The following is a 24,573-nucleotide window of genomic DNA, read 5'->3' as shown; positions in this document are numbered from 1 at the left end:
ACTTCTGACTTAAGATTGCTGTGAAAGCTTCAGCATTATCTTTTGCACTTTTTGTGTTGGGCTCTTCCATCATTGAGGATGGGCGTATTGTTGACTCTTCTCTTCCAGTGAGTTGTTTAATTGTCCACAACTACTCATGACTGAATGTGGTAGGACTGCAGATCCTGGACCTGAACTGTTGGTTGTGTGATTGCTTAGTTCTATCACTTGCTGCTTGTGCAGTTTGGCATGCAGGTAGACCTGTTTGTAGCTTCACCAGGTTGGCACCTCTTTTTCAGGTATGCCTGGTGTTGCTCCTGGCATGCCCGCCTGCACTCTCCATTGAACCAGGATTGATACCCTGAATTGATGGTATTTGTTGAGCGGGGGATATGCCAGGCCTTCTGGTTGTAGATGGAGCTGCTGTATAATTTTGCTGCTGTTGATGACGTACAGTGCTTCATGGATGAGGTCTTGAGTTGCTAGATCTGCTCCAAATCTATCCAATTTAGCACAGTCATAGTGTCACACAGCACAATGGAGGGTATTTTCAATGTGAAGGCAGAACTTCATTTCCACAAGGACTGTGCAGTGGTCACTCTTATTGATACTATATGGACAAGTGCATCTGCAGCTGGCAGATTGGAAGGATGAGGTCAAGCATGTTTTTCCTACTTACTGGTTCCTCACCACCTGCCACAGACCCAATCCAGCAGATTTGTCCTTTAGAACAGCATGATCAATAATTGTAAATCAGAATGTTCAATGGTGAGAATTGCATTTTCTACCTCTGCTGCAGTATATCTTGGGAATGCTGTGATTGAGACTGCTAGTACTCTAGAATTCTTTGTCAACTCTTCCAGCAACCACAATCAAATCGATGCATGAGATTGCAAATTTTACAACAAATCTCTCAAAGATTCTGAAACAGCTGAATCTCCACAGCTTTAACACTTTTAAAATGCTGCATACAAACCGTAACAAGCAACAACCTCCTGGGGGAAGAAGTCATTTTCAACATTCTACAGCAGTGCGTTGGTCTGATTTTTAAAGTAGTTGGGTGAGCAGTCATAACTAAATGTCACATAGATTATAGCTGATACCTCATATTTTGATTTAGATGGTATACCTTAAAGCAATCTTGCAATCCATTAATGAGTTGCTACTTCTCAGTCTCTCTTGCATTTCACAGTTTTGGCAAAGTGCTGTGAATTTCAATGAAGTCAAATGACCCAGGAGCAGTAATCAGTGGAGTTAATAATCTCCATTACCCCAGGGTGCATTGGGTATAATACCATACGAAATAGTTACAGCAGTAGACATTCAGCCCCTTGAGCTTGCTCCGCCACTCAGTAGCATCATGGCTGATCTAGCATTCCTCATGCACTTTCCTGTATTCTTTTCATTTCTTACTGATCAAGAATCTATCCGTCTCAGCCTTTAGTATACACTGAACTCTGTCCCCATGACCCTCTGTAGCAAAAGTTTCAAAGGCTCTCAGTTGTCTGAGAGAAGAAATTCATCCTCATCTCAGTCCTAAATTGGTATCCCTTTCTTCTGAGACTATGCCTTCTGGTGCTAAACTCTCGCATGGAGGGAAACATTCTCTTTTAGTCTGTCAAGCCCCTTGAGAGTCCAATATGTTTCAATGAGGAGGGAAGTGAAGGGTAAAATTTTTCAAAAGACAAGAATAAGAGAGGGCAGCTCTTAAGTTAAGTTGGCATTAAGTTAAAAAGTATGTTGTTTCAAAAAGCAATTTTGCCAATGTTGCTTACTTCGTATAGTCTTATTTGTATAAGGATTGTTGACACAAGAGCAGCCAAAGGGTTTTAATGATCTTGTGCCAACTTTATAAGATGGAAAATGTTTTCCTTTTAAAAGAAAATTGTACCTGAGCCAACACATTTCCATTGAGTGCAGAATGGAACCCAGAAAAGACTAAAATGGCCTACCTGACACCAGAAGGGAGCACATCATTGTAGTGCAAGGAGACCCCATCACATTATCAAATATATCAATTGATCAATTTCAGCTTTTCTGCTGTAAGCAAACTGAGATCTTTAAGTGGCTAAGTAAGGGCCTCATCATGCTGCCAATGGTATGCTAACAGTAGGTGAGAGTTGGATACACCTGCTTGTGAGCGCACACACATCCACATACACACCCACAGACATACATTCACATACACATACTTCATGTGGTAGCCTACGATGCTGTGATGGTCTGCTTGTGGGCCTAGGGAGGAGTCATCCTGTTTGCTGACCTGCAGGTAGAGGAGAGTCCCATTAGCAGTGCTAACAGTCCTTGTGGCAACACACACCTCCTTCTTACCTTTTACATTGATGTCCCTCACACCTCTCCCGATGGCCTGCCCATTGGTGCAGTTGAGGCCTTTCCATTTACCTGGACTTTGGGTCCTCCAGTGCTGTTCTGTATTAGCCTCTGGTGACAGTGCTGATACTGAGAGGTTGCCACCCTCTAATTGATCAGCAGCACCAGCACAGGTATGGTGTTCATTCTGGAGGCTCTACAAGTCCCAGGAGCAAGCAGATATGTTTGAACGCAAATCAATTTGACAACAGAGACGTTGCCTCATGCTCTGCAGTCAGTGGACAGAGCATCACCACATTATTAAATCCAGTCCTACATGTGGTACTTACTGTATTAAAAGAATAAAGCAAAATAATCTGGTTTAAAATTAGTTTAAAATTGATTATAGTATTCCACACAAAATTTTGGACTAGAAAAAGGTATGTAATCAAAGATTTAAATTAGCTCCTTACAGTTGAATTTTAGTGCATATGCACTTTAGAAATACAGACATCACAATTAAGGCACCATAACCTCTTAATTTTGTTCCTCACACTAAACACGAATACCTAAGTTTCTTTCTCTTTCATTGCAGCCGAGGTGATCAAATTTTGGAGGTGGACTCTGTGAGCCTGCGGCATGCAGCTCTGAGTGAAGCATATGCAATTCTAAGCGAATGTGGTCCAGGCCCTATCAGCCTTATTATTAGCCGTCATCCAAACCCAAAGGTAAGAAATGTGACCAGGACCACACATCCAATAGGTACTGAAATAAAAATAGAAAATACTGAAATAGAATTTATTTTCAACAGAATATGAAAATAGAAAAGATGTTTTGCAAACAGAGGACCAGTACAACTAATTCTCCTTTTTCCATTGAAAATTAAAGGACATAACTATGTGGACAGGCATCAGTTATTTCCGAAATCTGTGACATATATTATGTTTGTAATCTCAAATTATTCAAATACTTTGTCCAAAAGTGTTATTATATTAATTAAAAAGTCTGTATAATTTGCATTTTAATGAATTTATACTAATTTGCATTTTACATGCTAACTTCTTCCACTGACACTCTAGGATGTTTGTTCCATTGAGATCATTTTTTGCTGAAATGTCATGTTTACAGAATCATTATGAACTTACTGTCCTTCATGTACAGCTGATAGTGAAGGAGTAAATTCTGCTATTGATGTGTGCCTCCTATTTTCTATTTGAACTGTTCCCTTTACCATCACAGATGAGCACTTAGTACAATTATTTTACTGATTTAATGATTTTCAGAAATTGGACTTAGATTTAGAGATCTCCTAATCCCAACTATTGAGGGATAAGGCTAACAGCTGAATGAGCTTCCAAAAATCACACTGATATTTTCAGAGGTGCAGCAATCCTGCTAATCTTAATGACAGAAATTTATTATCACTCTGTGGAACCAATTCTTCTTCCGATCAAATTGATCCTTCAGCTGGCAGGCTAAAAGGAAGTCCAGTGGAGGGAAGTGGAACATTAACTACTGCACCAGTGGGTTAGGAAAGAGAAAACATTATGAATCACATGGCATTTGCATCTAGTTTCAGTTGAGTTTTGCACATATGGTTTAATTCTGTCACCTATGCCTCCCATCCATCATTGGGTGGTTAATATTAAGATTAAAATATTGAATCAACATAATTCATGAGGGAATGGATTTTCCTATTCCAGACAAAAGTTAGGTCCAGTGCTGGCTCTCATTCCTGCCTTTGTTGCTGGGGTGCTGAGGTATGATGGAGAAAATCCATAATTGGATCCCAGTGCTCTACACCAACATCGGTAGTGCAGTCACAATCAATGGGTAGGACTCAGAATGTTTCCTGATCATATCTGGAGTCAAACAGGGTTGCCCACTCTCTCCTGCCTTGTTTGTGTGTTGTATAGAGCTATTTGCTGAGTCTATCAAGAAAGATATGAGCCTGAGAGGGGTGACTATTCCAGGCACCAGAGGCCTGCAGGTCAAACCTCCCTGTACGTGCATGAGGTTTTCTGCTGTTTTCTGCTCGGGTCCACTGTCAGTATGTAGACTCCTGAACATCTGTGTCCAGTTAGAACTGGCCTTGGGAGCCAAGTTAAATTGAGGCAAGAGCAAGGGCATGTTCTTTGCAAACTGAGCTGACCGATCTTTCATCCCCTTCACCGTCAGGACAGGTTACCTGAAGGTACTGGGAATATGGTTTGGAGCAACAATACCATTAGAGAGGGAATTCCAGGATTTTGACCCAGCGACAGTGAAGGAATACCAATAATATTTTCAAGTCAGGGTGGTGAGTGGCTTGAAGGGAATCTTGAAGATGGTGGTGTTCCTATATATCTGCTGCCTTTGTCCTTCTAGATGGAAGTGACCATGGGTTTGGAAGATGCTGTCTGAGGATCTTTGGTGAAGTTCTGCAGTGTACTTTGCAGATAGTATACACAGCTGCTAGTGGGCACCAGTAATGGAGGGAGTGGATGCTTGTGTTTACAGTGCCAATCAAGTGGGCTGCTTAGTCCTGAATAGTGTCAAGCTCCTTGAGTGTTGTTGGGGATGTACTTATCCAGAGAAGTGCCGAATATTCCATCACACTCCTAACTTATACCTTGTAGATTTTGGGGAGTCACGAGGTGATTTATTTGCTGCAATATTCCTAGCATCTGATGTGCTCTTGTAGCCACTGCATTTATGTGGTGAGCCCAATTGAGTTTCTGATCAACGATAACTCCCAGAATGTTGATAATGGGGGAATTCAGTGATGGTAACACCATTCAATGTCATGGCGTGCATGGTTAGTTTGTCTCTTATTGATGATGGTCATAGCCTAGCGTTTGTGTGGCTAAAATGTTACTTGCATCTTGTCAGCCCAAGACTGGATATTGTCCAGATCTTGTTGCACTTGCACGGACTGCTTCAGTGTATGAGGAGTTGCAAATGGTGCTGAACATTGTGAGAAGAGTGGAAGTGGGACACCACAAAAGGGGCATGTTTAAATCTGAATTAGCAGCTCTCGCTGTGACTACTATTTATGTGTAGATTTAAAAATCTGAGAGAGCCTTTATCTTCAAATTGACCAAAGCCAATGAAAAGTTTGGACTTGGGATATGGTAGGGGAAATTATCGCACTTTCTTCCATCAAATAAAATTATTTCAAAACAGCCACCCCAGTTCCCATCAGGCTACAGTTATGCAATTTCCCAAAGTGCAAACGGCCACTTAGCTGCATGAAAATCTCGGAAAGTCAGAAGTTGAACTGTTTATGAGCTATCCAATGACCACAAAGCCCAATAAACAAGATAGCAATTTCACTTTCCCACCCCACATCCTGCCATCCTCAGAAAGCTCAGCCAAGTCAGAAACAGAGGTGGCAGACTGGTACGGAAGCTTATTTTTGCTGGTCATCTCCTGTACTGTCCTGACTTGGGATAGAACATCTGGTCTGGGGTTTGATACAGGCCATTATGAACTGAGTATTCAAGACTTGTACATTTTCTTAGTGATTTGCCCTTGAAAAACATAATTGCCTGGTATGTTCTGCAAAAATAGCGGTAGATAACAATACATGCAATTATCAAAATGCAAATCAGCTTGGAACTTACAATGAAGAAGAGATACCCTGTGAATTGTAAATTTCAACAAGCGATGCATCTCCTCCATCTGCTCCATCCTTTGCAGCTGGTTCCTAGACATCCTGGCCCACAGACCACAATCAGTAAGGATAGGCAAGAACATCTCCTTCACAATAATCTCCAACACCAGTGCTCTGCAAGGCTGTATACTCAACTATACTCCTTATACACTAACAAGAGTGTGGTCAAATTCAGTTCTAACTCTGTTTACAAATTTGCTGATGATACTACCATAGTGTGCCAGACCTCAACAACAATGAGACAGGGTATAAGAAAGTGATGGCTTAGTGGCATGGTGGAAAGACAACAATCTCTCTTTCAATGTCAGCAAAGTGAATGAGCTGATTGTCGACTTCTGGAAGCAGAGTGGAGGTCATGCTCCTCTCTGTATACATGATGCTGAGGTGGATGTAGAAGAGTGCTTCAAGTTCCAAGGAGTAAACATCACCAAGAATCTGATCTGGCTCATCCATGTTGATGCTGCACTTAAGAAAGCAAACCAAGCCTCTACTTGCTCAGAAGGCTAAGGAAATTTGGCATCCCCACAATGACTATTATCCAGTTTTATAGATTCATGATAGAAAGCATCCTATCTGGATACATCACAGTCTGGTTTGGCAACTGCTCTGCCCAGAGACCACCATAAATTACAGAGAATTGTGAACGTCCATCACAAAAACCAGCCTTACTTCCATTGACTCTGTCTACACTTCTCGCTGCCTTGGGAAAGCAAACAGCATAAGCAAAGACCCCTCTCACCCCAGTTCTACTCTCTTCCATCGGGCAAAAGATAAGAAAAATTTGAAAATTTGTGCCAACAGATTCAGGAACAGCTTCGTCTCTGTTAACAGACTTATGACCAGAGCTCTCATATTTGAGAGTTGGTCTTTCTCTGCACCTTCTCTGTAGCTGTAAAACTACAATTTGCATTCTGTTCTATTACCCTGATGTATTTATTTAAGGTATGATTTGTCTGGTTAGCATGCAAAGCAATACTTTTTCTTGTATCTCAGTACATGTGACAATAAAACAACATCTCGCATTTAATCTTTTCCCTATTCATTCCTTATTTTCAAATCGCCTACAAAATCTCTGTAACCTTTTTTAGCCCAATGGCAAATATCTGGCCTCATCCAAGTCTGACCTCTTGGACAACACCAATTTTAATTGCTCCGTTGATATCAGTTGCTCAGTGCTAAACGCTGGAATTCCCTTGATAAATGTGCCTCTCTTCTTTACCCTCTATTTTCCTTTTAAGATACTACTTAAAACTAAATCTTAGACCAAGCTGTTAACTGTCCACTCCAAAGTTGCTTCACATGGCACAGTGTCCAATTTTTCTTTAAATCTTTTCTGTGAGGAGCCTTTTGTTGTAGAAATACAAGTTGTTGTTACATAATTGTATGGAATTGCCAATCAACCTTTCTGCCCAGAAGGTGAAAATTAAAAATGTACAGCCTCATTATTTCAGGATGTAAATTGATGGAGATTTTAAACTTATGTTTTCTTAAATTTTTTTGTCATTCTTTCTCCTCAGTCTTAATCAAATTGTTCTTCCTTGCTGTACTTGAATTCATCCTCTCTAACCTCTTCCTCAATCCTTCTACTATTTATTTTTCAGCTGTTTAATCTGTTGGTCAAGAAGAAATGCTTATTGGTCATGAACATTACAGATGCCATGCTTCTCTCCCACAAATTCATTAACTAGCACTTTGACTAACTTTATGGGCAAAAGGTTTTAAAATCTAACTGTGTGTGAACAAGTCTATTCAACAGAGTAACATGAGATATACCACTCCCACAAAATCTGGACTAATAGCTGATAATTACAAGAGGTTTTTATTAAGGCTTGTGTTCTGTCCAACCTGATTGAACCAATTGACTGGAGGGGTCTTTGTGGTTGATTTTAGCCCCCACAATGTTTCTTGCACAATTCAGCAGTAGGATGATACAATTTTGACTGGTGACCACCACTATTAGTGGGTGAGCAGGTAGGTAGCATGGAGTGTAGGACAAATCATAGAATTTTACAGTACAGAAGAATGCCATTCGACCCATCATATCTCTACCAGCTCCCAAAAGAGCTACCCAGCTAGTTCCATTCTCCCGCCCTATCTCCAGAGCCCTCCAAATTCATCCCTGTCAAATGTATGTTGCTGTCTTTTGAAACCTCCTACAAATTCTGCCTCCACCATTCTCCATGGCTGTGCATTCCAAATCCTAACAACTCTGAATAAAGAAGTCTCTCCTCATCTCACTCCTAGCTCTTTTGCTGACAGCCTTGAAATTGTGATCCTGAGTTACTGACATACCAACTAGTGGAAGCAATATATCTTCTTTTACCCTGAAACTTCTTCATAATTCTGAACATCTCAATAAGGTCACCTCTTATATTTCTCTGCTCCAAAAAGAATAAACCCAGTTTCTCTCATCCTTTAATATTCTATACCTCTAGTTATTATCCAAGGATCCTATAAGCCTTTTTAACAATTGTTTCCACTTCCCTGCCCACCTTCAGAGAATTATCCATGTGAACCCTGAGATCATTTTGTCCCTGTACTCTCCTCAAAGTTGTACCATTGACCATTCTGTTAGAAACTGGTATTAAAGACATTATAACAGGATACTTGAATACATTCAAGATATTAAAGCTAAACCAACATGAAATCATGTTTAACTAATTTATTGGAGTTCTTTGAAGAGATAAGTTGCACTGTAGATAAACACGAACCAGTGGATCTATTGTATTTAGATTTGCAGAAGACATTTGGTAAGGTGCCCACAACAAAGGTTATTGCAGAAAATAAAAGCTCATGGTGTAGGGGTTAACATATGGCATGGATAGAAGATTGGCTTGGGTAACAGGAAGCAGAGAATAGGAATAAACAAGTCTTTTTCAAACTGATGGGATGTCATTAGTGGTATGTCACAGGGGTTGCTGACTAGGGCCTCAACTGTTTATAGTTTGTACAAATGACGTGTATGAAGTGGTCAAAGGTATGGTAACTAAATTTACTGATGACACAAAAATAGGTATGAAAATGAGTTGTGAAGGGAAGAAGGAGCCGACAAAGAGTCATAGACAGCTTATGTGAGTGGGCAATGATCTGGAAAATGGAGCACAATGTTGAAAAGTGTGAAATTGTCAATTTTGGTAGAAAGAATAAAAAAGAAACATGCTATCTCGATAACAAGAGGTTGCAGAGCTGTGATTGACAGAGGTATCTGGGTGTCCTAGGTTAGTATGCAGGTACAGCAAGTAATCAGGAAAGCTAATATAATGTTATGGTTTATTGTGACAGGAATAGTATTCAAGAGCTGGAAGATTTTGCTTAAGTTATACAAGTCATGGTGAGACAGCATCTCAGGTACTGTGCACAGGATTGGTCACTGTACTTATGGAAGGATATTAATGGGTTCCAAGTAGTTCAGAGAAGGTTTACTAGACTTATACCTAGAATGAGCAGATTTCCTTGTGAGGAAAGGCTAGACAGGGTAGGCCTGTATTCTCTGGATTTTCAAGCCATTTTCTATGGCTTATAGAGTCACAGAGCGTGAAAACAGATCCTTTGGTCTAACCAGTTCATGCCGAACATAATCCAAAACAAAACTCATCCCACTTGCCTGCTCCTGGCCCACTCCCTCCAAACCTTTCCCATTCATTTAGCTATCTTTTAGACATTGTGATTGTACCCACATCCACCACATTCTCAGGAGGTTCATTCCACATGTGAACCATCCTCTGTGTAAAAACATTGTCTCATATCTTTTTTAAATTTTTCTTCTCTCACCTTAAAAATGTGCCCTGTAGTCTTGAAATCCCCCATCATAGGGAAAAACCAACTGCTATTAACTCTATCTATACCTCACATTATTTTATGAACTTCGATCAGTTTGACCTGATCAGTTTGATCAGTAGGCCATTTGACCTTTTGAGCCAGCACCACCATTCATTATGATCATGGCTGATCATTCGCAATCAGTATCCTGTTCCTGCCCTATCCCCATAACTCTTGATTCCACTATCTTTAAGAGCTCTATCCAACTCTTTCTCAAAAGTATCCAGAGACTTGGCCTCCACTGCCTTCTGGGGCAGAGCATTCCATATATCCACCACTCTCTGGGGAAAGAAATTCTCCTCAACACTGTTCTAAATGGCCTACCTTTATTTTTAAACTGTGTCCTCTGGTTCTGGACTCACCCATCAGCGGAAACAAGCTTCCAGCCTCCAGAGTGTCCAATCTTTTACTAATCTTATACGTCTCAATCAGATCCCCTCCCATCCTTCAAAACTCAAGTGTATATAAGCCCAGTTGCTTCAATCTTTCAACATATGATAGTCCCACCATTTCAGGACCTCGTGAACCTACGCTGCACTCCCTCAATAGTCAGAATGTCCTTCATCAAATTTTGAGACCAAAACTGCACACAATACTCCAGGTGCGGTCTCACCAGGGCCCTGTACAGCTGCAGGAGGCCCTCTTTGCTCATATACTGAATTCCTCTTGTTATGAAGACCAGCATGCCATTAGCTTTCTTGACTACCTGCATGCTTGGATTCATTGACTGATGTACAAGAACACCTAGACCTCATTGTACTTCCCCTTTACCTAACTTGACTCCATTTAGACAGTAATCTGCCTTCCTGTTCTTGCCATCAAAGTGGATAACCACATATCTGTCCACATTAAACTGCATCTGCCAAGCATCTGTCCACTCACCCAGCCTGTCCAAGTCACCCTGTATTCTCATGACATCCTCCTCACATTTCACCCTGCCACCCAGCTTTGTGTCATCAGCAAATTTGCTAATATTACTTTTAATACCTTATATTGTAAACAGCTGCGGTCCCAGCACTGAACCTTGTGGTACACCACTGGTCACCGCCTGCCATTCCGAAAGGGACCCCTTATCACTACTCTTTGCTTCCTGTCAGGCACCTAATTTTCAATACAAGTCAGTATTTTGCCCCCAATACTATGTGCCCAAATTTGCTCACTAATCTCCTATGTGGGACTTTAACAAAGGCTTTCTGAAAGTCCAGGGACACTATACCCACTGGCTCTTCCTTGTCCATCTTCAGAGTTACATCCTCAAAAACTTCCAGAAGATTAGTCAAGCACGATTTCCTCTTCGTAAATCCATGCTGACTCTGACCTATCCTGTTACTGCTATACAAGTGAGTCGTAATTTCATCTTTTATAATTGACTCCAGCATCTTTCCCACACTGATGTCAGGCTAACGGGTCTATAATTCCCTGTTTTCTCTCTCCCTCCCTTCTTGAAAAGTGGGACAAAATTAGCCACTCTCCAATCCGCAGGAACTGATCCTGAAACTATAGAACATTGGAAAATGATCACCAATGCATCCACGATTTCTAGAACCACCTCCTTCTGCCTTCTGTCCACAGATGCTGCCAGACCTTCTGGGTATTTCCAGCAATTTCTGTTTTTGTTTCAGATTTCCAGCATCTGCAGTTCTTTGTTTCATTTAAGATCCTGAGGGGACTTGACTGAGGGGACATTGAGAAGATGTTTCCTGTTGTGGGAGAATCTAGAATTAGGGGTCATAATTTAGAAATAAGGAGTCACTCAGTTAAAACAGAGATGAGAAAACATTTTCTTCTCTGAGAAGGTTGTGAATTCCCTTCCTCAAAAGGCAGTGGATGCAGAAACATTAGATATTTTTAAGGTAGATATATTCTTGGTTACTGAGGGGAATGAGTGGTCAACAGGGAGATGCAGCAATGTAAAGTTGAGGTTAAAATCAGATCTGACATGACCTTGCTAAGTAGCTTACACTTGTTCCTTGTGCTTCTGTTGTATGAATGACTATCTGCCCGATTGAAAATCAAGCATACGGTTTCCAATGGGCATGCATTTAGGTATGGGAAACAGGGTTTCTGTATCACCTTGAAGAAGAAATGTCATCAGGCTTGAGCAACCACTTCTGGTCACCTTGATCATCTGACATAAAGTAAAAGGCATCCTGTTCTGGACCTCTTCATATTCCAATCTTATTTGGACTGGCTTGGGTGTGTTGGGAAGTCACAGCAATTTCCCTGCTGAAGCCAAAGTTAAAAATATTGGTGTCCAATTGATGTAATCAGACCTGATCCGTAGATCTAGCAATTCAGACCTCACCAGGTTAACATTGAGCACAGTAGGATGCAAATGGCTTTCTGGTGGAGAAGAAACCCAGTTTCTGCTGTATGGATTGGTTTTATATTTCTTGCTTCTCTAACTGGTGGGTTTGAATAAAGGGTGTGCGTCATTAAGTTCTAGTGTGTAGTTTACGTGTCACCTGGCAGTTTGACCCCCATGTTGTGTGAAATTTTATAGCTGTGTATATGGATAGTAGCTTTTCCACCCATGGAATAACAAGGCTCTTAATGAATACTTGAGCACCACATGACCAGCCTCATCGTGCCCCCTCAATATTTTACCCACAGCAGGGTTGGCCCACACCAAGTAGGTAGCCCAGTTGATGTTGGGGTGGGTGGTGTGGTCATCCCCATACCCATCAGTACTTTGTAAAATCCCTCTACAACCATTCCCTGACAGTCACCCTTACTGCTTTACCAACACAGTCACAGTCACCATTTTACTCTCACTCCCCATGTTTATTTCTCAAATCCATTCCCTGTCACCCATCTCACTAGGATCTCTGAGTCTGACTCCAATGAAATACCTGCCACATTGTCAGTGACAGCTCCACTGTCACTGGTCCCAGAAATAAGCTGCACTCCTGTCAAGTATGGCTGTGATCACAGAGCTGCTAGCAGTTCAATTGGAAATTCAACAGAATTTCCTGACCCTGAGGCATGGAAATTCAGCTTCCAAATGATAGTGGGGCAGAGAGGGACAAGAGGACCACAGCACCGTGTAAAATCCAATCCTTTGTTTCAGTGGTGGAGCATGTGTCTCATTTGAACTTGTCATAAATGTAATTTATTCCCAACTTGCCTGGTGTTTGACTCCTTGTCCTTTCTACTTTCTGTAAAGGCTGTGTAAATCAGACAGAAACACCCAAATGAATTGTAAGAAAAAATGTTCCAGTGCTTCAGTGCCAGGAAATATAATAAGTGACTTTAAATTACAAATGTCTTCTCAGTACTTACTTTAAATTCATCACAACAGGAGCTCCATTTGTAACCATGACCTCACCTTTATGAAGTATTACTGATTTAGTTTTCCAACTATTGTTCAAGACTGAGATTTTTCAACCTGGAAAAACTATTAACGTAGATTTTTCACATTCTGCTATTGAACATTTTTAATTTGGTCTGATTTGAGGTCTAGGAGTGGAATACAGTATTTATAAATGCTATATATATATACATAGTTATTTGGTGTGTCTCATAATTTTGAAAGTTGTAGTAATTTCATAATGAATATTTTAAACTACCTACATATTTTCAATGGTCACAGATAAGACAGATTTTAGTCTCATTCCGCTCACTTCCTAAGCTGAGTTATCTTGAGCAGGGAAATTGCCAACATCAGCTGCAGCAATTGCCAGGAGAGAAGACAAAATCAGGGAGATCAATGGTGCTTCATCATTCCGAGGTGCCAACTCCTGATGACAGCTAAGGAGGAGGCTTTTCCACACCTCTTGCTTTCTGATGTGTCAGGCGAACCAAACAGAGATGGCATTCAGAAAGACCAGAGGAATAGAAGAAGCTCATGTAAAATGCTTCAACAAAAAGGAGGTTTACAAAGCATCTTGAAAAACAGTGCTAGCCGCTATAAGTATTAATTTGAAAATAGTTTTTAACTGTCAGATTTTTACAGTTGAAGTGTTTTTTTAATTCGCCTGTGAGACATGGACATCGTTGGTTGGCCAGCCTGTCATTAGTTGCCCTTGAGAATTGGTGCTAAGCTGCCATCTTGAACCTTCTTTTAAACTGTAGCATTCCACAAGCTGTAGGTTGGCCCACAATGCCCTTGAGGAGGGAATTCCAGGATTTTGACCCAGTAGGTAAATTCCAGGATTTACCGTGGGTAAATTACTGCAGTGCATCTTGAAGATAGTTCACACTGTTGCTGCTGAGCATCGGTGGTGGAGGGAGTGGATGCAGTGCCAATCAAGTGGGCTGCTTTGTTCAGATTGGTTAGAGACAAAAAAACTACAGATACTGGAATCCAAGGTAGACAAGCAGGAAGCTGGAAGAACACAGCAAGGCAGACAGCATGAGGAGGTGAAGTCAACGTCTCAGTTGTAACCCTTCTTCAGATCCTGTGGAAGAGTTACAGCCAAAACATTCTCCACCTCTTGATGCTGCCTGGGTTGTGACGTCTTCTACCCTCCTGCTTGTCTACCTTGTCCAGGACAGTGTCAAGCTTCTTGAATGTTTTTGGAGCTGCATCCATCCAGGCAAATGGAGAGTATTTCATAACACTCCTGATTTGTGCCTTGTAGATGGTGAACAGGCTTTGGGGAGTCAGGAGGTGAGTTCCTCGCCACAATATTCCTAGCCTCTGACCTGCTGTTATAGCCACTATGCTTATGTGGTGAGTCCAGTTGAGTTTCTGGTCAATGGTAACTCCAAAGATGTTGATTGAAGCATTTGTCAGCCAAAGCCTGGATATTGTCCAGATCTTGTGGCATTTGAACATGAATCCCTATAGATGGGTTAGTCAGATGGAAAGACCAATTGTAGATGGTATTTAACCCTGAAAAGTGCAAGGTATTGCACTTTGGAAGAAGAAATAAGATGAGGGAGTATTTAATGAATGGCAGGAATCTGGATAGCTTAGAGGAACTAAAGGATCTTGGGGTAATTATTCACAGATCCCTGAAGTCAGCAGAACACGTGAATAGGATAGTTAAGAAGGCATTTGGGACACTTGCTTTCATTACTCATGGTCTAGAGTGTAAGAGCAAGGAAGTAATGATGGAGTTGTACAGTGCCTCAGTCATGCCACAACTGAAATACTATGTGCAGTTCTGGTCACCTCACTAAAGGAAAGGGTGGGGAGGGAAATGTATCTCTGGTAGTGGGGTCTGACTGTAAGTGGCAAAAATGGTGGAGGATAATGCGCTGCATCCAGAGGTTAGTGGGGTGGAAGGTGAAAACCAAGGGGATTCCATCCTTGTTGCATTTGGAGGGGTGGTCCTTGAAATAGAAGGCCAGCTGGGACGTCCTGGTGTGGAATTGCATTTCCTGGGAGCAGTTACGATGGAGGAATAGAGAGTAGGGGATAGCGTTTTTACAGGAGAGGGAGTGGGGTTGGTAAGGGGCATTGGACTAGGGGAACACCCTGGTCCTAACCTTCCACTCCACTAATCTCTGGATTCACCACTCCACCATTTCCATCACCAGAGGTATATTTCCCTCCCCACCCCTATCTGTGTTCCGCCAAGACCATTTCTTCCAATTCTCCCTTATTAGGTCGACACCTCCCTCCAACCCAACCCCCACTCCCAGCACCTTCCCTTGTCGCCGCAAGAGATGTGAAACCTGCACCCATGCCTCCCCCTCACGTCTGTCCAAGGCACCAAAGGATTCTTCCACATCTGGCAGAAATTTTTCCTGCACATCCAAACACCTCATCTACTGTCAAGAGTAGAATGGTGCTGGAAAAGCACAGCAGGTCAGGCAGAATTCCTAATGAAGGGCTTTTGCCCGAAATGTGCTTTTCCAACACCACTCTAATCTTGACTCTAATCTCCAGCATCTGCAGTACCCACTTCTGCCTACCTTATCTACTGTATCCACTGCTCTCAATGTGGCCTCCTATACACTGGGGAGACATGATGCCAACTCATGGAACATTTCAGAGAACATCTCTGGGACACATGCACCAAACAACCCCACCAGCCTGCGGCTCACCACTTCAACTCCCCTCCCAATCCGCCAAGGACATGCAAGTCCTGGGCCTCCTCCACCATCAAATCCGACTCCTGGAGGGAGAACGTCTTATCTTCCATCTTGGGACCCTCTAGCCTCATGGCATCAATATCGACTTCACCAGTTTCATCATCTCCCTTTCCCCACCTCATCCCAGATCTAATCCTCCAACTCGGACTGTCTTGAACTGTGCTACCTGTCCATCTTCCTTCCCACCTATCTGCTCCACCCTCCCCTCCGACCTATCACAATCACCCCCCACCTGCACAACTCAGCATCCCAGCTACCTCACCCCCCACCCCCACCCTCCTATTTATCTCTCAGCCCCCTTCTCCCCTCCCCATCCCTGATGAAGGGCTTATGCCCAAAATGTTGACTCTCCTGCCCCTCTGATGCTGCCTAACTTGCTGTGCTTTTCCAGCACCACATTTTTCGACTCTGATATCCAGCATCTGCAGTCCTCACTTTCTCCTGTCTGAGGTCTGTCCCATTTAGCATGGTGGTAGTGTCACACAACACGATGGAGGGTATTCTCAATGTGAAGACAGGGACTTCATCTCCACAAGGAGATGGTCACTCTTACCAGTACAGCGATGGACAGATGCATCTGCAGTCAGTAGGTTGGTAAGGATGAAGCTAAGTATGTTTTTGCCTGTTGTTGCTTCTTGGTCCTCCTGCCGCAGACCCAGTCTAGCAGCTTTGTCCTTTAGGATCTGACCAGCTTGATCAGTAGTGCTGCTGCCGCCGAACCACTCTTGGCGGACATTGAAATCCCCCACCCCGAGTATTGTTTTGCACCCTTGCCAGCCTTGGTGCTTCGTCCAAGAGTAATGATTCATCATCTAAGGAAGGACAATATATGGTAATCAGCAGGAGGCTTCCTTGCCCATGTTTAATCTGAAGCCATGAGACTTCATGGGGTTTAGCATCAATATTGAAGACTTCCAGTGGATACCACTGTGCCACCAAACCTCTGCTGGGTCTGTCCTGCCGGTGGGACAGGACATATCCAGGGTTGTTGATGGTGGTGTCTGGAACATTTTCTGTAAGGTATGATTCCATAAGTAGGCTATGTCAAGTTGTTGCTGAACTAGTCAGTAAGACAGCTCTCTCAATTTTTGCACTAGCCTCCCGATAGAAACCTACAGTATAGAAACAAACTCTTCATTCAACTCGTCCATACTAACCAGATATCCTAAATAAATCTAGGCCCATTCGCCAACTTCACTTTCCCTCCTTATTTTGATTTTCTCCTAGAGATGCTGACTCATGTCATCAATCATCTTAACATCTCAGTTTTAAAATTAATGTTCTATTCATCAATCCTTGAGCAACCAATCTCAGTCTAATCAATTCCTATGGCATCTGACTTTCCAATAGAATGGAAAGTGGATGGAAATCTGGGTACCTGACTGCTGTCTCTCACTATCCTTCCTTGACACATGAGACTGAGGCTAATTGTGCTGCCAGTACCAGCAAGCAACTAATTAACTCAACATAAACCTGTTCTGATGAAGAGTCACCGAACTTGAAATGTTAACTCTGCTTTCCATAGATGTTGCCAGACCTGCTGATTTTCTCTCTTTTTGTTTCAGATCTCCAGTATTCATTGTTCTTTGTTTTATATCAGAGTAAATCTCATTGTTACAAAAACAGCAAGATTATACATAGCAATCAGTGCTACATAGCAAACAGCAATCCTGCTGTTTTTTTCCCACCTCTAGTTCAGTGATGTGATGACATTTATGAATCATCTACTGAGATCAGATAATTTATCACATTCTCAGAATCAATCCCAATATAGCAAGTTTATTTATACAGCAGCTGTAAAATAATATTGGCTCAGATATTTCCAATGTCCAGACAGATGTTTCTGCAGCGTAGACTGGAGTTGCATGTCAGGACCCTGCAGGTGCCCTGACGTAACAGACTCTGAGGAAATCACCTGAATAATTGAAGATGCCTGCATCGAGAACCCCCCAAAAAAATCTATTTTAATTGGAAAATTCAGTGGGTTCAACTTCAAGTAATTTTTTGTTTTACTCATTCATGGGATCAGAGTATCACCAGCTAGGCCAACATTAATTGCCCATCCCTAATTCAGAGTCAACCACATTGCTGAGGGATTGGAGTCACATGTAGTCCAGACAAGGTAAGGATAGCAGTTTCCTTCCTTAAAGGACATCACTGAATTAAATGGGTTTTGACAACAACTGACAATGGTTATATGGTTACCACTAGACTCCCAAACCATCACCACACACCTCCCCAGTTCCAACACCTCTTTCTCCCCCAAGGCCCTGACACCCACCTTTCCTGCCAATGCAACCAACAACACCTGATACCTGACATCTCCTCTCACCTAAGATCTGACAATAGGGCGGCATGGTGGCTCAGTGATTAGCACTGCTGCCTCAGCACCAGGGTCCCAGGTTCAATTCTAGTCTCGGGTGACTGTCTGTGTGGAGTTTGCACATTCTCCCCATGTCCGCGTGGGTTTCCTCCAGGTGCTCTGGTTTCCTCCTACATTCCAAAGATGTGCACGTCAGGTGAATTGGCCATGTTAAATTGTCCATAGTATTGGGTGCATTAGTCAGAGGGAAATGGGTCTGGGTGGGTTACTGTTCGGAGGGTCAGTGTAGACTGGTTGGGCTGAAGGGCCTGTTTCCACACTGTAGGGAATCTAATCTAAAAACATAACATTGCTGCCTTATCCCCCAGGATGTGACGCTCCTATTCCCCTCTGATAGTCGACACCAAAATTTCACCCTCCTCCGCCAAAACTGCCAGAGGTGATGCCTCTCCCCACAATCAGACTACCTGTTACTGGAAGTCAAGCAAGCAATCTGACAACTTCGTGACAGTGGAGTGAGCAGTGTCCCTGATTTGATGTACCCATGTACCAATAAGCAGCAAACGATAGGAACCACATAGGCTGTTCAAGCTTGTCCATTATGTTGAATGTCATTCAAGACATTTCAAGTTATCACTTGTTTAAAGAAACAAATATGCACAATGAAAATAATTGAGGATATATAGGTGATGAGGTAAAGCTGGATATCATGAGTGTACATGTGAAAACTAACAAACTTTCTCAGATGATGTTGGCAAGGGCAGCATGTAGTTGAGTAATAGTTGGGGGTGGGGGGTGGTGGCAATGATTAGATCCTTGGAGACACTAGAGTAATATGGCACCTTACCTGACACTGAAGGGGCTTTACAACCAATAAATTATTTTTGAAATGTACACGTTTTGGTTACGTTGGAAAACAAGGAGACATTTTTTTCTGTGTGAGTACTTTGAGGTTATTCACCCTGTATGCGACAACACAGCTAAAGCCTAATTCCATCTATATCTACATGTACGTATTTCTGTCAGTTGTCATTAGGTTGAAATCAGGAGCAGGTACATTTTTTGATATTTCCTTTCTTCCAGCATAGGAATACAGAGGACAATTGTAGCAACTGATTTCACTCAGACTAGAGGGATCTTCTGTTGCCCTCTGACTAGATTCAGTTAATCATGAATTTGGAAATGCTCTACTATTTATAACTTCATTGTACTCATCCTTCAGTATGTTTGGTAGATGATGCATATCATATAAAATATGTGCTTTTGTTGGTGCATGAGTACTCAAAGCTTTATATAATTTGCAGCTATAAATCTCCATGTAACTGATGCAGAGAGAACTGGCATAGGTAGATTACAGTCTGGTACAAAGCTACACTGTTGTTCCGAATAGTTAGAGGCCTAAAACTCAGGATATAGTCAATCTGTGGATCATTAAGTGAGGTAGATTTTGTCATTACTCACCCAGGCAAATGGAGGTCAGGTAGGGGGCTGTCTGCTTTCCACTTGTGAGTTCACCAAAATGACATACTTATTAATAGGTATGAAACACAAGAACGCTCAGAGAATTATGTAGGCAACAAACTATCATTTCAGAAATACTTTCTTATGAGGGAGAAACCATGAGACTAAACTCCCATGTGCTCGTGGAATATAATAGTTTGATTCTTCCATATGCAATCCAAAAATTAAAAAATTATAAATAGTTCTCCCAAAAGAATGTTGAATGAATCATCAGGAAACTAAATACTATTTTCTCAGTTCCCAAAAGATTACATCTCAGTTCAAAATACAAAGAAGCCCTTTTAAGCATCTAATCAGAAATAGTTTCCATTCCAGCATGGAGGACAATTAAAATATCAGGTATAATCATGTAATGTGTGCACATTATTCAGCTCTTTGTTTGAGTGTTTCAAATGGTCATTATTCACAAAAATACCATAGGTTTGAGGTTTTTGTTTTAATTTTTTTTAAATGATAAACATATTGGCAATAAAGTTTTAAAAATCAAATGTTTTTGGAACTTTTGTTCATGAAGTCACAGAGCTCCAGATAAAATAAGGTATTGTGAAATTATTGAAATTGTTAACAAGTATTTTTCCACTTCTGAAAATAGGACCACAATTGCCAGGTTTTTTCAACACTAAGCCAGAATGATTATGCTTAAAATTTAAAGCTGGAATTTTTTTCCGAAATCTACTCTTCATCCCAAACCTGTAGTGTTGCTCCACTTATCATTATTCTTCACTTCATGAATGGTGCTGGGGAGTTTTTTTCTTTTTCACAATTAAGAAACCTGCTACTTAGAGGTACAATAAGTGATTGAGTTGCTACAGGAGCATGGAACTTGCACCCTTCTTGAAGTGATTCTTAGTTTGCACAGTGGCAGTAACTAGAGAAATTAGGCAACTTCCCTGTCTCTCTCTCTCTCTCCCCCAGCTGGAGTATTTGTAGCAGGAGGCAAAGCAGCATCCAGCAGTCTTCCAAGTTAGGTTAGGGGAAAGGAATATGAGTCCATGACATGGTAGCAATGACAGAACTCACTACCTGTTATGATTTTCTACTGCTTTCTGCTCTGGGGAAGATGTTGCTGGAAAATCCAGCTTTTGTGTGCAATTCTGGCTTCCATCCTATTGGAATGATTTGTGAAACTTGAAAGGGTTCAGAAAAGATTTACACAGATGTTGGGGGTTAGAAGATTTGAGCTACAGGGAGAGGCTGAATGTGTTGGGGCTGTTTTCTCTGGAGTGTCAGAGGCTGAAGGGTGACCTTATAGAGGTTTATAAAATTATGAGGGGCATGGATAGGGTAACTAGACAAGGTCTTTTCCCTGGACTCGGGGAGTCCAGAACTAGAAAATATAGGTTTAGGGTCAGAGGGGAAAGATAGAAAAGGGACCTAAAGGGCAGCTTTTTCATGCAGAGGCTGGTGTGTGAATGGAATGAGCTGCCAGAGGAGGTGTTGGAGGCTGATACAATTACAACATTTAAAAGGCATCTGGATGGGTGTCTGAATAGGAAAGGTTTAGAGGGATATGGGACAAATGCTGGCACATCAGACTAGATCAGTTTAGGATATCTGGTCAGCATGGATGGGTTGAACTGAAGGGTTTGTTTCCGTGTTGTACATCTCTTGACTCTAGTGTCAGCAAGTTAATTGAATGTGGAGAGGTATCACTGCCAAGGTTGATCCAACCCTTAACTGACATCACTGTTCAGTCACCAGTTCCATGGATTTTGCTTGTTTATTTTCTCCTTCTCTGATTGGGAACATAGACTAATGATTTAGGGAAATAGGCTCAAATCCCAATATTGCAGCTGTTGGATTTTAAATTCAATAAATCTGGAATTGGAAGCCTTACCATGAAATTTTCATCAATTGTTATAAAAACCCATCTCATTCAATAATTCGCTAAAGGAACTGATGAGCATAGTTTTGTTAAGGGAAGGTCATGTTTGATTGAATTCTTCGAGGAAATGACAAAGAGGATGGAGGGCAGTAGTGCACTGGATGTCGTCTACATGGCTTTTAGTAAGACATTTGACAAGGTCCCACATTGGCAGACCGGTCAAAAAAGTAACTGTCCATGGGATACAGGCTAATGTATTGAATTAGATCCAGTGTTGGCTTAGCAAGAGGAAACAAAGGGTAATGGTCAATGGTTGCCCTTGTGAATGGAAACTGTTTCAAGTGGTGTTCTACAGGGCTCAGTGTTGGGACCTCTGCTAATTGTTTCATACATTAACAGTTCCAACTTGAACATCGGGGGAGCACAATTGGGAAGTTTATGGATGACACAGAAATTGGGCATGTAGTGAATAATTTAGAGGATAGCTGTAAGTTCCAAAATGATGCATATGGATTGGTGAATTGGCCAGGAAAATGGCAGGTAGAATTCAACTCTGATAAGTGTGACACAATGCATTTGGGGAGGTCAAAGTGTAAAAGGGAATACACAATAATATGCTGAGAGGAGCAGATGAAGTGAGACATCTTGCCTGCAACTGCACAGGTACATGGAAACAGATCCTTTAGTCCAATTCATCAATGCCGACCAGATATGAACGAACAGAGTTGTTGTCTCTGGTTTGTTACCCGTGCCACGTGATAGAGAGTCGAGGAATAGGGAGAGAGAACAGTTAAATGCGTGGCTACAGGGATGGTGCAGGAGGGAGGGATTTCGGTACTTGGATAACTGGGGTTCTTTCTGGGGAAGGTGGGACCTCTATAAACAGGATGGTCTGCACCTGAACCTGAGGGGCACCAGTATCCTTGGGGGAGGTTTGCTAGTGCTCTTGGGGGAGGTTTAAACTAACTCTGCAGGGGCATGGGAACCCAGACTGTAGCTTTAGGGTGCAGGACCTGGAGTGTAGGGAGGTTAGGAATATGGCATCAATCTTAAAGGAGGGTGCCTGTAAACAGAAGAGTGGCTTGAAGTGTGTATACTTTAATGCCAGAAGTATACGAAATAAGGTAGGTGAACTCGCAGCGTGGGTTGGTACCTGGGACTTCGATGTTGTGGCTATTACGGAGACGTGGCTAGATCAGGGACAGGATTGGCTGTTGCAGGTTCCAGGGTTTAAATGTTTTAGTAGGGTCAGAGGTGGGGGTAAAAGAGGGGGGGGGTGTGGCTTTGCTTGTCAAAGATAGTATTACAGCGGTGGAAAGGAAGATGGACGAAGATTTGTCATCTGAGGTAGTTTGGGTTGAGGTTAGGAATAGGAGAGGTGAGGTCACCCTGTTAGGAGTCTTTTACAGGCCTCCTAATAGTCCTAGAATCGTTGAAGAAAGGATTGCGAAGATGATTCAGGAGAAGAGTGACAGTAATAGGGTGATTGTTATGGGAGACTTTAACTTTCCTGATATTGATTGGGAAAGCTATAGCTCAAGTTCGTTAGATGGGTCAGTGTTTGTGCAATGTGTGCAGGAGAGTTTCCTGACACAATATGTAGATAAGCCAACAAGAGGTGAGGCCATACTGGATTTGGTTCTGGGTAACGAACCAGGCCAGGTATTAGAACTAGAGGTAGGTGAGCACTTTGGGGACAGTGACCACAATTCGGTGATTTTTACTCTAGTGATGGAGAGGGATAAGTGTGTACTACAGGGCAAGAGTTATAGCTGGGGGCAGGGAAATTATGATGCGTTGAGGCATGATTTAGGATGTGTGGATTGGAAAAGTAGATTCCAAGGCAAGAGCGTAATTGATATGTGGAACTTGTTCAAGGAGCAACTATTGAGTGTCCTTGATAAGTACGTACCTATCAGGCAGGGAGGAAAGGGTCGTGTGAGGGAGCCGTGGTTTAATAAGGAGTTGGAATCCCTTGTTAAATGGAAGAGGGCGGCCTTTGTAAAGATGAGGCGTGAAGGTTCAATAGGGGCAATTGAGAGTTATAAGGTAGCCCGGAAGGACCTGAAGAGAGAGCTAAGAGCAGCAAGGAGGGGACATGAAAGGTCCTTAGTGGGTAGGATTAGGGAAAACCCTAAGGCTTTCTATAGGTATGTTAGGAATAAAAGAATGACTAGGGAAGGAATAGGTCCAATCAAGGATAGTAATGGGAAGTTGCGTGTGGAGGCTGAAGAGATTGGGGAGGCGCTGAATGAATACTTTTCGTCAGTATTCACTCAGGAACAGGACATTGTTGTCGATATGAATACTGGGGCACGAATAAGTAGAATGGATGGCTTTGAGATATGTAGAGAAGAGGTGTTGGAAATTCTGGCAAGGGTGAAAATAGATAAGTCCCCTGGGCCTGATGGCATTTATCCTAGGCTTCTCTGGGAAGCAAGGGAGGAGATTGCAGAGCCATTGGCCTTGATTTTTGTGTCCTCTTTGTCGACAGGAGTAGTGCCAGAGGACTGGAGGCTAGCAAACGTGGTTCCCTTGTTCAAGAAGGGGAGTAGGGATAATCCTAGTAACTATAGGCCAGTGAGTCTCACTTCTGTTGTGGGCAAAGTCTTAGAGAGAATTGTAAGGGATAGGATTTAAGAACATTTGGATAGGAATAATGTGATCCAAGGATAGTCAGCATGGTTTTGTGAAGGGCAGGTCGTGCCTCACAAACCTTATTGAATTCTTTGAGAAGGTGACTAAGGAGGTAGATGAGGGTAAAGCGGTAGATGTGGTATATATGGATTTTAGTAAGGCGTTTGATAAGATCCCCCATGGTAGGCTACTGCAGAAAATACAGAGATATGGCATTGAGGGTGAGTTGGAGGTTTAGATTAGGAATTGGCTCTCTGGAAGAAGACAGAGGGTAGTAGTTGATGGCAAAGGTTCATCTTGGAGTGCCGTCACTAGCGGTGTTCCGCAAGGATCTGTTTTGGGACCATTGCTGTTCGTCATTTTTATAAATGACCTGGAGGAAGGGTTAGAAGGTTGGGTGAGCAAGTTTGCGGATGGTACGAAAGTCGGTGGAGTTGTTGACAGTGAGGAAGGATATGG

The 24,573-nt window shown here is 42.2% G+C and overlaps 1 protein-coding gene across 5 annotated transcripts in view; it reads left to right on the top strand.

The window, feature by feature from the left end:
• Nucleotides 1-24,573, top strand: part of pdzd2 (PDZ domain containing 2) — a 544,030-nt gene that overhangs the window by 415,974 nt on the left and 103,483 nt on the right. For all 5 annotated transcript variants that reach the window (XM_072572501.1, XM_072572518.1, XM_072572511.1 and 2 more), the window contains one exon: nt 2,885-3,017. In XM_072572501.1, coding sequence (XP_072428602.1) covers nt 2,885-3,017 — 133 coding nt within the window. The remainder of the gene's footprint in view (nt 1-2,884; nt 3,018-24,573) is intronic.

Source organism: Chiloscyllium punctatum, chromosome 1 (assembly GCF_047496795.1).
Source record: "Chiloscyllium punctatum isolate Juve2018m chromosome 1, sChiPun1.3, whole genome shotgun sequence".
NCBI classification, from domain to species: domain Eukaryota; kingdom Metazoa; phylum Chordata; class Chondrichthyes; order Orectolobiformes; family Hemiscylliidae; genus Chiloscyllium; species Chiloscyllium punctatum.
Note: the sequence above shows the minus strand (reverse complement) of the source record. Positions and strands in the feature narration are given on the sequence as shown.